This window comes from Simochromis diagramma, unplaced genomic scaffold, assembly GCF_900408965.1.
Source record: "Simochromis diagramma unplaced genomic scaffold, fSimDia1.1 OVJJ01000321.1, whole genome shotgun sequence".
Classification (NCBI taxonomy): Eukaryota; Metazoa; Chordata; class Actinopteri; order Cichliformes; family Cichlidae; genus Simochromis; species Simochromis diagramma.
In genome coordinates, this window is record NW_024386772.1 from 14,396,105 (window position 1) to 14,413,138 (window position 17,034).

The following is a 17,034-nucleotide window of genomic DNA, read 5'->3' on the forward strand; positions in this document are numbered from 1 at the left end:
CCTCCCCATCCACCCACCGCCCCCACCACCTCATTCACGCTCTCTTCACTTGAAAGACTGATGAGAGGTGGGGATTGTGGGGATATTCTTAACGCTAGTGGACTTTGGCTCTGTAAAACACATTATGGTCATTTAAAATGCTCAGACTCTCTCCCCTGGTTACACCTTGAAATATGTTGGGGAGGAGGGGGGCAACTGTTGCTTTTCACGGGTCGAATTAATCCCCCGAGCTCTGTTAAACTATTCATCAAGCTCTGAATTAATTGATTCGGCGACTCTTCAAAAAATGCTGTAAATGTTTTTACAATACTGTTAAAGCGTGTATCTGCGTTTGTGTGTGTGCATGCGTGCGTGCGTGTGTGTGTGTCCATACATGTGTGTTTCTGGGTAAAAAGTGGGGGTTGCGCTAACCAAACCCTTTTCAACTTCTATAATCAGACTCTGGTTTAGTGGAGTGTAATTTAGCCCCAGACAGACTTCCTCCAGTCCTCCCCAGTGGAGATAGCTAGCTAGCTATTGAGCCGCTGCTGCTGCGTTTGATGTGTCCTGCCCTCCACCATGGCCCTGTCCTTTTCCCAAACCCAGCTGTCTTGAGCCCATAAGTGCTTTGTGTCAGATCTCGCTGTAGTCACTATCATCCAGTAGGGGGTGTTGCGCAGAGCGAGTAATGTCAGTCTGCGGACCCCCTGTGGAGATGTGAAGGAGCTGTGAAGAGCGAGGGAATACTCTGAGCCATGAATAAAGAGGGGATACCCACAGTGTGTGTGTGCGCGCGCCTCATCTAAGGGAGTTGTTGGTTTGGCCTGAAAATGCATACATGTGAGTGTGTCTGTGGAAAGAAAGAAATACTTATTCAGCAACAATACCACAATTGTTATCCAGTTGAGGCACACCGTTTAAGAGCGTCTCTGGGGCATCAGAGACAACAAGAGAGTGCATGATTACTATATATTACTTAATAAGTATTATTTGATTAATGTGGTGCCTTACTTTCTTGCTGACTATGCATCTTTCCAACCTCTGTCTTCTCAGGTAACCATGGTGCATAAGGAGTATGAGGAGAAGATCAAAGGTCTGATGCCGGTGGAGCTCAGGCAGGAGCTGGAGGACACAATCAGCTCACTGAAAGCTCAGGTGAGGTTTGATCTGATAGAGGCAAAGCCAGAGCAAGAAAGATGTGTTCAGTCTGTTGAACATCTCATTGAGAATCCATTCATTTTCTTCCATTAACAGCATTATAACTTATAAAGTCTTGAGCTGGGAAGTAGGTACAGCGATTTGTTAAAACATCTGCAAAAAATTAAATGGATATACAGTCTTTAGCTCTTTACCTCAGCTTTCAGTATGTGTCCATGTCTGTTTACTCTGGAGGAGGTTGTAAAACTTGGTGAAATGAGTTTGATAGTGTCCGATGAGTCAGTGAAGCTCACTTCAGCCTGATGACACTCATACTGAGCGATACTGAGGTCAGTAGTTAAGGATAGCTGCTGTTAGCTGGCATTAGTGAAAAACTTTGAAGTGGCTCTGACACTGTGGCAGGAAAAAAAAACGTAATGAGAAATGGGTACCATCCTTCATATATAACTCTATAGTTTTATATCTGAAGCGGTAGACACAAATTAAAATTTTCACTTGGCCGGTCTTTAGCCACATACATGAAACACCATTAGGCAGAGCGGCGATGTTCGTGTTGGCCACTGTATTCAAGCTGGCGGGGCGCCATGGTGGCTCCCGTGAGCCAACAGCTGCTCCTTTGCATTTTTATGGATTATTTTTAAGTTTATGAGAGTGCATCAGTTTGTTGGAAGATGTAATTACACACTAATCTATATATGTTTATGAGTACAATATTCTTTATTTCTATTAAAGAAACTGAAAACATGACTGTATCTGTTAGTAGTTTTTAGGAACAGATCTCCAGGCTTATTCAAGGGTATTCAAAGCTCTTCTTTGGATATGTTGGCTGTCTTTCATATTCTTTGTCAAGATGATCCCCCACTGCTTCAATAATGTCGAGGTTTGGGCTCTGAGGATGGCAATCCATGACTGAGAGTGATGTTTCATTGTGTGTTTTTTGGATTGGCATTGTATTTGAGATTATTTTCATCCTGAAAAATGATTTTTTGTCTGCCACTCAGACACTTTCCAGATGGTACTGCTGGGTGGATTTAGTTTGCTGGGTGTAGATATACAGACAATGGATGTAAGCTGCAAACATGCCAGATTTGATCATATCTGCTGATTTACATCCTTAACCCCCAGGCAGGTCCCATGAAACTATACAGTATGGAAGTGATCGTATGCAGATACACAACAAACCACACATAACAAAGACACATACAAACAATATACCATCCTCAGGTAGAAGTGATCACAGATCAGGTTGGACATAAGCCATTGCCTGAGATCTGGAGAGCATTCTCTTTATTTTAACTACTAAACTATTGCAGTGTTTACTTCCTTTTGTTGTTATTGCAGGATTTTGTGTGTTTTCACTTTCTTCTGTTATAAATCAATCAAAACTGAGGTAAAGCCCTCTGTATGAAACTAGATGTAGACTTATTTGTTTGAGTGAGACCTCTCTTCCGTGCAGTTTCGGCGTAGCACTCGATCATGGCCTCGGCATTCACTTCGGACCCTGCTGATCCTCTCTGCAAATGTTAATCTCTCATTGTCTTCCCCTCAGATCAAACAGTCAGCCTTTGCATAACCGCACTCGTACGTTTCTCCTCCGAGCCGTGTCCTTTGTCTCAGCATTTACATTGTAAATAATTTCGTTGGAATAATAATAATAACAGCATGCAGTGCAGGTCTCTATAAAACGCTCTCATCATTAACCCCTGCCTTGTTCAAATAGCTTTTCCAAGATCCCGTTTCATTGGACAGACCGCAGCTCTGCGATCAGAAATGTTTATAAAATGCGATTCATGACCAGAGCGGCCTCTCCTCTCATTGACAGTGTCTTGGGTTTTGCACATTAAAGTGCATTATTTTATTACATAGTTTGAGAAAGGAAAAAAAAAAAGGTGCAGAGAGTTTCCGTGTCTCTGGAGGCATCCAACCACATTTGGGTATGGTTTTGCATATACTTTCCCAGTGCGAAGTGCCAAATGAAATGCTAGAACTTGAACTGAGGTCTCCCCCACAGAAAGGAATGTACCCTCGGCTCCAGTACGGTAGTCCCAGAACAATGCGGATTCTTTTGGAGCTGTGATTATTCTGCCAGGCTCTAGATGCCGTGTAAATGTAGATGGAGTTTATTTTCACTTCAGCGAAGCACACTTCATAAATAAACCGGCACTTTGTAGCCAAACAAAAGAACGGTGCTGCCTCCTAACCTCGGCTAACCTGGGCCTGTAATCTTCCCAGCGTGCCTTAACCCCGCTGCCCTAATCTCCTGACCCCCGGCCCCTGCTGTCGTGACCCCAGGAGTCAACAACCGAGCTTTTCTTCTAAAAAAGCACAACCGACCTAAATCAATCAAACCCTTCTCCACTTCCAATTCCTGTGTCCTGATGAACCAGTTCTTGCTTCCTTCATACTGAATATATTTGAACTCTTTACCCCTTGAAAGCCAACTAGGAGTAGCTTTTGATGCTCTTTTCTAACCTGAGTGGTTTCGGTCATGTTTCAGGCCTGATTATGGATATGATTGGATTTGCAATTAGAAGTTAGTGAAGGTGGTCTCTGCCTTTGCAGTTACCCTTGTAAAAACATAGAAAACTCTTCTAATGGTCACCAAACCACGTCTTTGTTTCGTTTTCGAAACTCGTCATAATGGTGGAAAGAGTTGAAGATTACCCCGTGCCGTTCTCTGTTTCAGGTTAACTTCCTTCAGATGAGAGCCTCTTTGCTACAGGAAGACCTGGATGCCTGTCGCAGCAGCAGGTGAGCATGTCGATCTGAAGTAGGCCAGAGCAGTAAAACTTTATGAGAAATGAGTAAAATGACAGAAAAGGTTCTGGTAATTCGTTCCCAGACTATTCTGTAATCATAATATATGAAGTTTTTGTGTTTACTGTGGACCGTTAAAAAAAAAAGACTACAAGTTAGTGGAAAACCAGGATTTTTTTTGTCATTTCATTGTTTCTCTTTACTTACAATTACCTTGGTGTAATATGAATGACCATAAATCAACAGAAAATGGTGTAAAATGTATGAAAATACAATTAAAAGGTCCAAATCCGTGCATTGAGTCACATATTTTGAAGCTGTCCAGTGGGCCAGATTAGAGAATCGGACCGATTCTAGCCCCATGGCCTTACGTTTGACATCCCCGGTTTTGAACCTACAGAAATGCATGTGTGTAGTACACATCATAATCAGTCTGCTGCCTTGCTTTAAAGGTGCAGATACGAGCTTTGTCTTTGACTAAGACAGCTTCCAGTCTGAAGGGCTTTAATTGCTTTCCCTGCATCCATCACACTGTAAGAGCCATTTATGTTTTTGCAACTATATACATGTGCAGCGATGACAGCGCCCTGTCAGACAATGCCGCAGCTCACGTCTGTGTGTGCAATGCTCCCAGGACTGTCACTCACGGCAGATCACAGGAAAACTGTTATTTCCCTGCACTCTGCCCTCATTCCTAAAAGTGACTGTGAGTCAGTAAGGAGTGAGTAAATCAGAGCCGGTTTGCATTTGTGTTGAAATTACGACGAGTGTCTCTCTGCACAGGTAACAGCACGGTAACGTCAGGCTGATCTTCCGCCCGGACATGAAGGACGGCGTCGCCGATCAGGTGTGAGCACTGTTGGCTGTTACGAGTATTTCACACACCTGCCACGTCATCTTTTACTTTGGTTTGGTTTAACATCTGAAATATTTATTCATTGTCAGATTTTAGTTTTGTCTTGTTCAAAAAAAAATTCTCATGTTTTTAGCTTTTTGTATTGTTGTTTTTCATATCATTATTAACTTGATGTTATTGATGTGTTTTTTTTTAATATATCAACTGCTTTTAATAAAACACTTTGCTTCAGTTTTCTATTGTCCTCCTATTATTTTTTCCTTATTCCGAGCATGTTTTTCATCTTCTTCAAATACCTCATAATTAATCCCTTATTTAGGGGGAGCTGTGCCATTGCCTTTGTTTTTCAATGACCACAAAATGCATGTTAACCAAGATTAGCTGTGTAACTACAGTCTCAGACCTTGAAATCCCATCTCCCCATCACTGTTTAGCATTGCCTTTCTGCTTAAGACCCCATTTGAACTGTAAAGAGTAGTTGGGGGGGTTTGTGGTTGTTTCAGATAAAGACCGCCGCAAGTTGGCTGTTTGAATCTCAGGCCAAAGGCTACAGTCCTCGGCCCCAGTGTTTCTGCCTCTGCGCACCACTTTGTGTTTTTACCAGCGGCTCAAACCCAAGCCGATGATGGAGTCCGCAAAATGGTCACCCCGTCTCCAAAGTCTCCAGCTCAGAGGCTTTTTGATGATAATAACATTTGGTGGCTTCATAATGAGCCATTGTCTGTTGGGTGCTCTGTATGGTAGGTGAGGAATGCATGGGCTCGAATTGATTTTTGGACAGTTTGGAGGTGTTATTAAATCCCTTAAATCAGATTGGATTTCAAAGAGAGGCGTCTGCACGTATTTGCACTGGAACGGCTTTTCTTCTGACGCCCGCAGTTCGCGTGTTGCCGTTGTCCGTGACCTTTTTCCCGCTGTCTCCAAATGAAACACGATTCCCTTTGCTCTGTATTTATTTGATGTGCTGATTCTGCTGCCCAGGCAGAGACAGAGGAGAAGAAGAATAGAAAAAAAAGAGACAGAAAGGAGAGAGGAGTGTCAAACCAGCAGGAATTTAGTCTTTCAGCACAAAGCCTTTGTAGAGCGTGTTGTTTCTGGACGAAGTGCACAGAGGAAACATAGCTATTACAACACAGCATCTTCAGCGCATGCCTGTACATCTAAGGAAGTATGCGAAAGGGTGGTTTGCATGGTGTTTGTAATTACATTGCCTCTCCTCTCATTGACAGTGTCTGGGGTTTTGCACGTTAAAGTGCATTATTATTATTGCATAGTTTTAAAAAAAGAAAAAGTGCCGAGGGTTTTCGTGTCTCTGGGAGCACCCAACCCAAATGAAAGTACTTTGTACATCATTTCCAACCACTTACAGAGACAAGTTTTAATAGCAGGGACTGTATGTGAACATGGCTGCTGCTCAGTATTCAAGTTAGGTTGGGACGTGGTACTGAGCTCCTGAGTCTTTAAATTTCAGGTAGATCAGCTGGTGTCTTTGATCAAATTTAAAAAGAAAACTTTCATCGATCCATCACAGATTAGCTTTAAAAAAGTTGGCGTGTTTCATGGCCAGTGAGTGTTGTAAAAGCACCCGGCACACATCCTCTCGTCTTAGCCAAAAAAAATGTTTTTCTGGGCCGTGAGCGTGCATAAATTGTTTCAAAAGCAGAGCAAGATTTTAACTTTCCATCTTTGGCTGCGGTACACAAATTCATTCTCATGTAATTCTGAGACAGTCAGATGGGAGACATTTGATGAACTAACACAGAATCATCCAGTCTTACAGATGCTGACAGTGCAACACTGGTTTAAAAAATCTTGATAGTTGTTAATAAGTAATAATAATAACATTGGTTGTGTTCTTGCATTGCTTCAACGTTAGCTACTCATACATTTATGTACAGTCCCCATAAACCATTACCTACTTACATATGTTCAGTATGGGACCATTTTGAAGGGGGCAAAGACCTCATAATCGTGTCCTTGTTGCACCATTTTCTACAGGAATTGTATTTCTTTCCCACGTCTCTTTACTCTTAATGCTCAAATATAAACTCATCTGCTGCTTTATTAAGGACATCTTACCTTCAGAAGTGCCTTAATTCTTCATGACTGGAGGTTCTGGAAACATGACATGACAGCATCTCTCACTTGCTGCAGCTGACTCTATTGGATTGAGATTTCCAGCCTTTAAAGGCCATTTGACTAACATGAACTCAATGTCATGTTCAAGAAACCAGATGATTTGAGCTTTGTGACATGGTGCGTTATCGTGCTGGACGCAGAAATCAGAAGATCGGCACACTGTGGTCATAAAGAGATGGACATGATCGCCAAGAGTGCTCAGGCAGGCTTAAACGATTCTTATTTGGTACTAAGAAAAAAATCCCCCACTACATTCCACCACAACCAGCAGTGTGAACCACTGATATTAAGCCAGGATGGATCCAAGCTTTATGTTGTTTACTCCAACTCCACTGCTCTAAACCTACTAACCCTACCATTGGCATTTTGCAGCAGAAATCACGACTCATCAGAGGCAACATTTTTCCAATCTTATCCAGGTGAACTGTAGCCTGGGTTTCATTATATTATGGCAGGAGTGGCACCTGGTGTGGTCTTTTGCAGTCCATCTGCCTCAAGGTTCGACATGTTGTGCGCTCAAACATGCTCTTCTGCATACCTCAGTTTCAACATCAACAGGGCATTTTCTCCCTGAAAACTGCTGTTCGCTGAATATTTTCTCTCTTTCAGACCATTCTCTGTAAACTCTAGAGATGGCTGTGTGTAAAAATCCCATCAAATACTCATACCAACCATGCCACAATCCAGCTGACTTAAATCACCTTTTGTCCCCTTTCTGATGCTGATTTTGAACTTCAGCAGGTCGACTTGAGCATGTCTAACACACCTAAATGTGTTGAGAAGCTGATTGGTTCATTAGATATTTGCGTTAACGAGCAGTTAAACAGGTGTACTTACTGAAGTGACAGTGAGCCTGTATAAATTCAGCTTGATTTATAGTTGCGCCTTATGAGGTTGCACGCTAGCTACAGAGCCTTGGTACATAAATACAGAAACTAAGCGGCGTGTCACGCCTAAGGCAGCTTTAGAGAAAACCTTACATAAACAACGTAATTATGACAAATGTAAGGATTAACACGAGGCACCATGCAACGTGAAGGAAAGAATGTAAACTTAGGTTGTGTGAGGCATGGGGGGATTAAATTCAATATGGTTGTAGTGTTGCTCTCATCCATTGAAGTGTAACAGTGAACTAAAAATCTGAATCAGCAAGAGTCCCATTAACCCCAAAATTGACGTCATCACTGTAACTGACGCAACCGAGCCGACACACGTGGTATTTATTAGCTGCTGTTTCCTGAACCTACGCCTGCTGATGGGTATTTGCTTCAAACGGTAACAATATCTGCGTCCTCTTTTTACCTTTACATCAAAAAGAGATGTTTTACGCCCGGATATTGTCTCCTGGGTGATTTTTTTTTTTACTGTAAACATGAGAACTGACAGAAGTAGGTGCAAAATTTAAAAAAAAAAAAAAAAAAGTTGGAGATCAAGCCACATCTGGTTTAACCTCTGCATAAAGATCATCTATAAAAAATGTCAAACACCCACTCCCGAGTCTGTCATTAGAAAGAGGGCTGCAGACGCGGTTAGACAATGAGACGGGCACTTTGTTTGAAGCATACGGAGCTATTAAGGTTGGCTGTAGATCTAAAGGTTAATGTGTTCTTGGGCTTATTTAGCAGAAGCCCGTTTTCCTCATTTACACCCAAATAGGCTCCAGCCATAACCTTTCCTTTAATCTGTGTTATTACTCGGACATAGTTTCACTCTAATTGATTGTCCACCAACCAAATTACCTCCATAATTGTGCTTGTGTAAATACAAGCCATGAATGTCATTTCCACAGAGCCGACATGGCCCCATTAAGGATCAAAGCCCTCGCTTCCTCTCGGCTATCTCCACATCAGACAAGCGGACTGTTATGTGACAACAGTGAAGGGCAGTTAGGCAGCTCCAGAGGTTTCCACTCATCCACCGTGTTCTTCCTTGCTGCTGCTGCTGCCTCCGCCGCTACTCACGGCTGATGTGTGACGCTCGTTCAGCTGAGATTCCGGCTGATTTTTAACGGGGCTCGCTTCAGCTGGAGGTTTTGGTGTTTCGCTGTCCTAATGAGGGTTTTCTCGAGCGCGTGGGAATTTTAAATGCCGCCGCAGCCGAGATCAAAAGTGCTGCATGTCACTGAATCTGAAATGATGCTGTTTCTCTGTGCAGATGAACCTTAAACTGTTCTTTTCTGTATGTGTTTTACGCCTTTAGGATATCAGAGAGGTTATTTGAGGACATTCAGTAGCTGGCAAACCGAACAGGCTGCCGTGTGCGTGTATATACCTTAGTCTCAGCCCTTGTGACAGGCCGCCGGGAATGACTGTACATCAGTGTTTGATTGACAAAGTTGCTGCGTGTGTGTGTGTGTGTGATCATACGTGCAGCTGGGTCTTTTTATAGAGCTTCATTGTGAGTCAGACCCTAGGAGGCCGGTGTTTGGCTGCTGTACACTGCTTGCATAAATAAACCTGTTTATCGCCGGCACTTCTGTCTCTCTCTCACACACACACACACACACAACGCCTTCAACACGTTTCACTTACGCTGTTTATTCTGTCTTCCATCTTGTTTTTTACCTTTGTTGATTCTGTATTTATGGCAGTGATCCCGCCCCCCCCCCCCCCTTCCCCCACCTACTCCACCTCCCCTCCTTTTTTCCTGGGCCCTTGTCACTCAAACGCAACAGGAGCTATGAAAAGGATATGCCGCTGTGTGATCTCAGGAAGAAGTGGGTTACAGGCTGGAGTGAAGAAGGCACAGCAGGTTGTGTTTGTGTGATTGTGACACGGATCTGCCGTCTGGGCTGATCGTGTGGGTTGAGCAGAGGGACAGACGTCCATGCATTCAAGACAGTGTGGGAGGTTTTGTCTGTACCACTTGCCCTATGTCTCTGTCTGGGTATGCGGTATATCTCGCTCCTTCTTTTTATCTTGCTCAGCCTCTCTGCCTAAAGTGATAATGGGTCAGTAGACAATTGCAAAACTGGCACTAATCACCTGAAAATGCATCTGTTTTTGTTTTGTTTTTTAGCCATTCAAACCTTTGCAGGCTTTTGGATAATTTACCTTGGATTTTCTCTGTGCTGTCACGGTACTCCCACTGTCCTGGGGGGATGACTGGCATGGCAGGGCTGTTAGCTCGTCTAGTTGGTCTATAAAAGCTCTTCCATCACCTTATATTGAATCTACACCTTCCTCATCCTCACAAGCACTTTGTGTACTCTGACGCTGCTGACACCATCGCACCATTCATGTTTAAATAAGGTGCACATGGCGCATTAATGCTAAGCAATAAAGCTTATAAAGAAGCACATGCACCCGCCCACATTTAGTCTTTTTCCATCTGTTTTACTTTTTCAGTTAATGCAAATATCTAATCAGTCCATCACTTGGCAGCTATTCAGTGCATGTAGGCATGTAAACATGGTGGAGATGACCTGTTGAAGTTCAAACCGAGCATCAGAATGGGGAAGAAAGGTGATTTAAGAGACTTTGAATGTTGAATGGTGGTCTGAATATTTCAAAAACTCACAATGTACTGGGATTTTCCCACACAACCATCTCTAGGGTTTACAGATACCAAAAATAAAGAAGATCTCCAGTAAGCAGCAGTCCTCTGAGTGACAATGCCTTGTTGATGCCAGAGGAGAATGGCCAAGCTGACAGAAAGGCAACAGTAACTCAAATAACCAGTCATTACAATTGAGGTATGCAGAAAAGCATCTCTGGATGGACAACATGGCAGACCTTGGAGCAAATGGGCTACAGCAGCAGAAGAGCTGCCTCTCCTATTAGCTAAGAACAAGAAACTAAGGCTACAGTTTAGGATCCATGCTTCCTTGTATCGACTGTCCAGGCTGCTGCTGGTGGTTTAATGGTGTGGGGGAGATTTCTTTGGCACACTCTGGGCCCCTTAGTGCCAACTGAGTATTGTTTAAACACCAAACCTACATGAGTATTGTTGCTGTCCATGTCCATCTCTTTATGACCACAGTGAGTGCACATCCCAAACCAATAGAGCATCTTTGGGATGTGGTGGAACAGAAGATTCCCGTTGTGTGCAGCCGACAAATCTGCAGCAACTGTGTGATGCTGTCATGTCAATATGGAGCAAAACCTCAGAGGAATGTGTCCGCCGACTTGTTGAATCATGATGAATTAACGCAGTTATGAAGGCAAAAGACAAAAGAGCCGTACGTTGGAATCCAGACAGCCATCTTTTTGAATTATGTCATAATGTTATTGTCAACTTATGAAACTAAAAGGAGACCCAGAACTGTTGATATAAAATTTTATGTCAATTGGTTTTCAAAGCAGAAATTGGGCTTCTTTTAGTTTTGTCATTTAAAAAGTGGTTTCAGAAGAGTTTTATTATTAAATAGTTTCGATGTGCTTGTTAGTAGCTGCAGTCCTAAAAGGGGATGTCTAAGTATCCCAGCCTTGATCTGATTGTCATGTGTATTTGCCTGCACAGACAATGTGATAGCTTGGTATTTCTTCTCTGGATTTGGACTAACATCTGACAGATGAACAACATCAGACTTTTCCGGGAGTTAAAAACAGACACTCGTTGAGCGTTTTAGCCCTCATCATAGCATGCCCCCGTTGCCATGGCACTCACTCTGTTGATATGTCACACCCTTTTAATGGAGGAACAGGAAGTGGGGATGAAGATAAAATCTGGCATCTGATGAATGGACGAGCAAGTTAATCACCTTCACAGGTCAGAGGAGGGGGGAACCCTACATCTCCAAGTCAGGAAGGAGGAAGACGGGGTTAAAGTGATAAATTAGGGATGAGTGGGGGGGTTAGGTTAAGACTGATTCAGAGACGGATCACTGTCCTGTCAAGCATGGTAGAACTGGGGCGTCCAGCTTGTGAAGTGTCTGCATGGTGCTTCAGTGCAAGCAGCAGAGGAAATGAAAGTCATTACTGTCAGTGTGGAGTGAGCTTCATGGCCCAAACGGGATTAGACGGTGCATCCGACATTGTTTCTATACATTGTTAGACTTAAAAGTCAAGCGCAAAATGGGATTAAAACGAGGGGAAAAAACCAATAAATAACCTCCAACACACTCCCCCCCTTTGCCTCTTTTATTTCTTCTCTGTCTTCCCTACCTTCCAGTTCCCTGCCTATTTCATAGCCTTTTCTCTTTCACCTGTCTCACTTCCCCTTTTCTGCTCTCTGGGATACGTTTATCTTTCCCTACTTCTGTTCTTTTCACACACTCCTCCCCATCATCATAATTCACACGTAGGCGCAGACTCCCACTTGCACTTTACATTCTCTGTTTTGCAAATAAAAAAAATAAAAATAATACATCCTTCTGGGGCCAATTGGTGCTTGAAATCCAACTTTACTCCCCTCAAACTGAACCCTTTCAAAAACAAACCCCCTCCACAACTCTCACTCTTTTTCCCCTCCCTTCCTCCTCTTCCTCTTTCAAAACAGCCCCATAACAAACTGGTGAATTGTTGCCCTTCCTTAACTTTTAAGGGTATTATGCACCATGTCCAACTTCAAAGCCTGTCTTAACTCCACACTTTAATTGTATCTTCCCCAGCTCGCTGCATGCTATTTGATTCTGCTGACAACAGCACTTCTCCCACCGTTCTTCTCCATCGTTCTCCACCTTTACTCATCTTGGTCCTTCCTTAAGTTGTGTGTGGACACCTTGCACCACCATCAACACTGCTGCACCTCTCTCATCAGCTTCTTGCTTCCTTTAGAGACCATTGCCCCCCCACTTGTCACCTGCTTTGAAGAGGTGGCCTCCATTTCCTCTCTCGGCAGTCGCTTGTCGCCTGGAGTGTGTACACACCAAACAAACTTGAAACAGTAACCCCCTGTCCTACATTGGTTAGCCTCTTTATCTGTTCTCTCTCTCCCTCTCTGTCTGTGAGAGCTGACTTACACCTCATGGCCCTGGTTGATAATTGCCGTAAGCTTCCCTCTTGGTTTCATTTTCCATTGTCCTCCCCCAAATTCTTGGCTCTGGCTTGAGATAAAGGGATGAGTACTTCAAAGGGGTCTGCAAAGAGTTTAACCCCGAGCCGAAAAGGAACAGCACACAATACTGTAATTGAGAGCAGTTAGTGATCACAGAGCTTCTGCGCAGAGAGGACAGCACCGGTGGACTCGCACACACGCACACACTCTTAGTGTTTATAGCTACAGCTGAAGTGGCCATCAGCAGTTGGGGCAGCCCAAGGCTACTCATAACCCATCCATAAAAAAAAAAAGAAAAACTTTCCTGTCCTCTAAAGTTAAATTCAGTTTTATTTATATGGCACCAAATCACAACAATAGTCGGCTCAAGGCGCTTTATATTGTAAGGCAAATACAGTAACACAGAGAAAACCCCAACAATCAGACGACCTCCTATGAGCAACCGCTTGGCGACAGTGGGAAGGAAAAACTCCCTTTTAACAGGAAGAGGAGAGGGAGAGGTAACCCATCTGCTGTGACCGGATGGAGGTAAGGGGGGGGGACGATAAGATAAAAGATTCTGTAAAAGAGCCAGAGATTAATAATTAATATTAAATGCAGAGAGGTGTATAAACACATAGTGAGTGAAGAAGAAACTCTCAGTGCCACATGGGAAGCCTCCAGCAGGCTACGCTTATTCAGCATAATTAAGGGAGGATTCAGGGTCACCCGATCCAGTCCTAATTATATGCTTTATCAAAAAGCTCATTTTTTAAGCCTAATCTTAAAAGTAGACAGAGTGTCTCCCAATCCAAACTGGGAGCTGATTCCACAGAACAGGGGCCTGAAAGCTGAAGGTGCTGCCTCCCATTCTACTTTTAAATATCCCAGAAAGTAAACCAGCACTCTGAGAATAAAGTGCTCTACTGGTGTGATATGGTACTATGAAGTCTTCAAGATAAGATGAGGCCTGATTATTCAGGACTTTGTGTGTGAGGAGAAAGATAAAGTAAATTTAAAGTTGATTCTGGATTTAACAGGGAGCCAATGAAGAGAAGCCGATATGGGAGAAAAATGCTCTCAGTCTTTCATTTGTCAGAATGTTTCCCATCAAATATGACTTAAGGTGAAGTATTGAGATCCATGTTGTGCATAGAGAGAAAAAAGCAGTCAACATTAAAGAAGTAATGGGCTTACACCTGATTTATGTGACTCCCCCTCCCTCCCAATCCAACCGTCTCTATTTATAGAGCTCTTTGTAGCAGGTCTGAATTTGACCTGTCCCTGTAATAATATCTGCCCATAAAGAGAGACAGTTACATCCCATAACCTCTCCCCTTGAAGCCTCTCTTTTCAAAGATCTTTTTATAGGAGACAGAAACCCCTGGGCAGCCCCGGTCTCTGGCTGGTCACAGACCTGAGGTCAGCTCCTGAGGGGCAGCAGGGAAAATCCGACCAGTTGAACCACGGAGGGGGTTGAAGAGGCAGGACACGAGGGTCCAACTGGCCCCTGGTGCCGGCAGGGGGTCCCTACCATCACCCTGGTGATGTCTTCCACCCTGATGTGTTTACTGTCAGAGGTCAGCCCTGGCTGTCCAAAGTTAACAAAGACTCACTCTGTCAGAGGTGGTGTTGGTATATTACCCAGATGACCTGTATAACCTGCACAGAGACCTCTGCTATGTAGATTTTTGTGAGATAAGAAATTGTGCTTGTGCTAACATTTCTCTCGCCCCAAGTCTGACTCATTATTATTATTATTATTAATGTCTTTCATGGGACAGGGTTTTCTCCTTCATCAAACACACAGATTTTGGTGGCAGTTTATTCTTTTGACCCAATTCCAGTGTTTATTCATTGCTTTTCAAGTGTTACAGCTTCCTCATAAAGCTGGTTGAGTTTACATGACAAATTTTCCATATGTCCTCCCTGAGAAACTGTAGGAGTATCTGCTGGGCTACATGGCTGTTCAACTTTTTGCCGGGATAGCGTGTTTGAAATAGACACAATGGGAATGTGTGTGACAGAATTTGAAGGCGGTAAAGTGGCCTTTGAATGATGAGTAATCCCTTAGTCATCATGGCCTCTTCCAATTTTCTCTTTTATTAACCTTGATGGGAAAAGAGGCATCAAGGGAGAAAGTCTCACAGCACCTTTAGCAAACAGGCTGATCAAAGTGGTTTCCGTCTTTGTACTGTACTTTTTTTCCCTTCTTTTTTGGATCCCTGTCCACTGAGACAACAAGGACACACACAGACACCTACTGTCTCTCTTTCAAGAACATAGGCAGGCATCTTGCACAAAGGGTCCCCTGTGGTGGCTCATTTGAACACTAAAGACCCCTCCAAAACACCACTGAGTCTGTCCAATAAACACTATCAACACTACTGTAGCCACCACGGTACAAATAAAGGAAGTGCAGCTTCTAAAATGTCCATCTTGATGGACATTTTGGCTGCCTGAGCTGCTTTCCAACCCCCTTTTCGTGTTATCTCAACAGTGCAGTTAAGGAGTAGAGAGCTTCATAGTCAGAAGTGCAAAGAGGACTTATTCTTGTGCTGCTTAAATGATGTGATAACATCTGTCAGTGAACTTATCCACAGTGAGCAGATGTTTTAATCTGCTGTGTATGCACGTGCCCTTCTAAGCCACTGGTAGGAGCTGTGGAGTGATAACAGCACTGTGATTTCCTTTCCTATGGCAACACACTGTATCTTTATAAGCACTAGAGATGGTAAAGTGACTGTCCTTGAGTCAAAACACACGTTTCCATTGTTGGGAATTCCCTTCAGTATTTTTGAATCCTGCAGCGGTTCAATGAAACTTTCATTACTCTGCAGGATGTTTGCCCCCCAGCCGCCCCCCTAAAAAAACAAACAAATCATATTTGTCCATATTACACGTGCTATTTTGAAACGCGCCGTTGCATTTATTGTGCAACCCCATGAAAGAAAAGAAAAGGAAAAAATGCCCGCGTCTTTAAAGTTTATGTAGCAACAGAGGGATTGTAGCGATAATGCCATTGGGGCGGCAGATCAGTTACTTCTGACGCTCCAAAGCCTCGGGGAGTTGGCTCAAGATTGCCTGTCTTTGATAAGGTCCTCACACTGTAGCTACAACTTCGTGGTCTAAGGAAAGCTTGCCAAAAGATGGGGAGGGAAAGGTCAGAAAATAAACCGAGCAGCCTTTAAACAATATTTCGTCACCAGTAACTGCACAAAACTGTGGGGTCTCCACCACTTGTTTCGCTTTTTTCTTTTCTTTTCTTTTTTTTTTTGAAGGCACGAGGTTGCAATTGTTTTTTATGCAGCTGCCGGGACCCGGCAGTCGGTTCCTCACTTTGAAGTGCGCTGCTCCAGCCTCTCGGTTCAGTTGGTGTTGGAGTCGCCTACAGGAGAGATCTACCGTGCGGCATGGCAGCCTGAAACCATAGGGAGGAGAAAAGGAGGAGGCAGAAAAGCGATATATATTTTTTTCTTCCTCTCTCGAGTGCATTTTTCTCTCTGTAAACCGACTCGAACCTGAACGGACTGTATGTGGACGCGCTGAGGAGACCAGCATTGTGGATTATAAGCGAATTTTTGTATGTGTGTGTATGTATTTGTGGAGGGAGAAGGGAAGAAAAGAAGAAACCCGGAGTTTTAATTCGAGCTGAAGAACTCGTGGATCGATGGTAAGTTGCAAGAGTGTGTGCCTCCTCAAAGTGGCCCCCATTGGAGTTCTCTTTGATGTGCTGTTGACTCGCCTTTGAAGTAATGTTCTGAGGGTTGGGGAGGGGGGATGATTGGTCGCTTTTCTTACTTTTAAAGCCCAAGGAGGAACTGAGTCATCTCTGTGCCGTGTTCACGGAAATTTCCTTTGCGATAATATTTCGTACTTATATTTGTACATATTGAAGTAAGTGGTCGTTTCTATATATGTGTGTGTGCGTGTGTGCGTGTGACTTTCTTCCCCTCACAAGATCAGACAGATCAGAGACTTCGGTGCACTTGGAGTGTGGACGTTTATTTATTTATTTTTTAAACCAGGGCTTGTTTCGTCTTTAAACGCAGCGTTAAAGAAATATGTGACAAGTGTGTGGGGGTGTAATGTGCGTTATCATTCTCTTTCTTTCATTTTTCGGGATCCTGTGGGAAGCTTTTGACTTGTAGCTGTGCCACGAGCTCTTTTTTCTAATCTCTTGACATGTTTAACAGTCGAGCGGTAGATCGGTGATACTAAGTGACATG

General features: G+C 43.5%; 1 protein-coding gene across 8 annotated transcripts in view; it reads left to right on the forward strand.

The window, feature by feature from the left end:
* The window catches only part of cep112 (centrosomal protein 112), a 122,911-nt gene extending 117,154 nt beyond the window's left edge, over positions 1 to 5,757 (forward strand). For all 8 annotated transcript variants that reach the window (XM_040051023.1, XM_040051053.1, XM_040051061.1 and 5 more), the window contains 3 exons: positions 1,033 to 1,134; positions 3,824 to 3,888; positions 4,678 to 5,757. In XM_040051023.1, coding sequence (XP_039906957.1) covers positions 1,033 to 1,134; positions 3,824 to 3,888; positions 4,678 to 4,681 — 171 coding nt within the window. In that variant the 3' untranslated portion in view covers positions 4,682 to 5,757. The remainder of the gene's footprint in view (positions 1 to 1,032; positions 1,135 to 3,823; positions 3,889 to 4,677) is intronic.
* Positions 5,758 to 17,034: the final 11,277 nt, after the last annotated feature.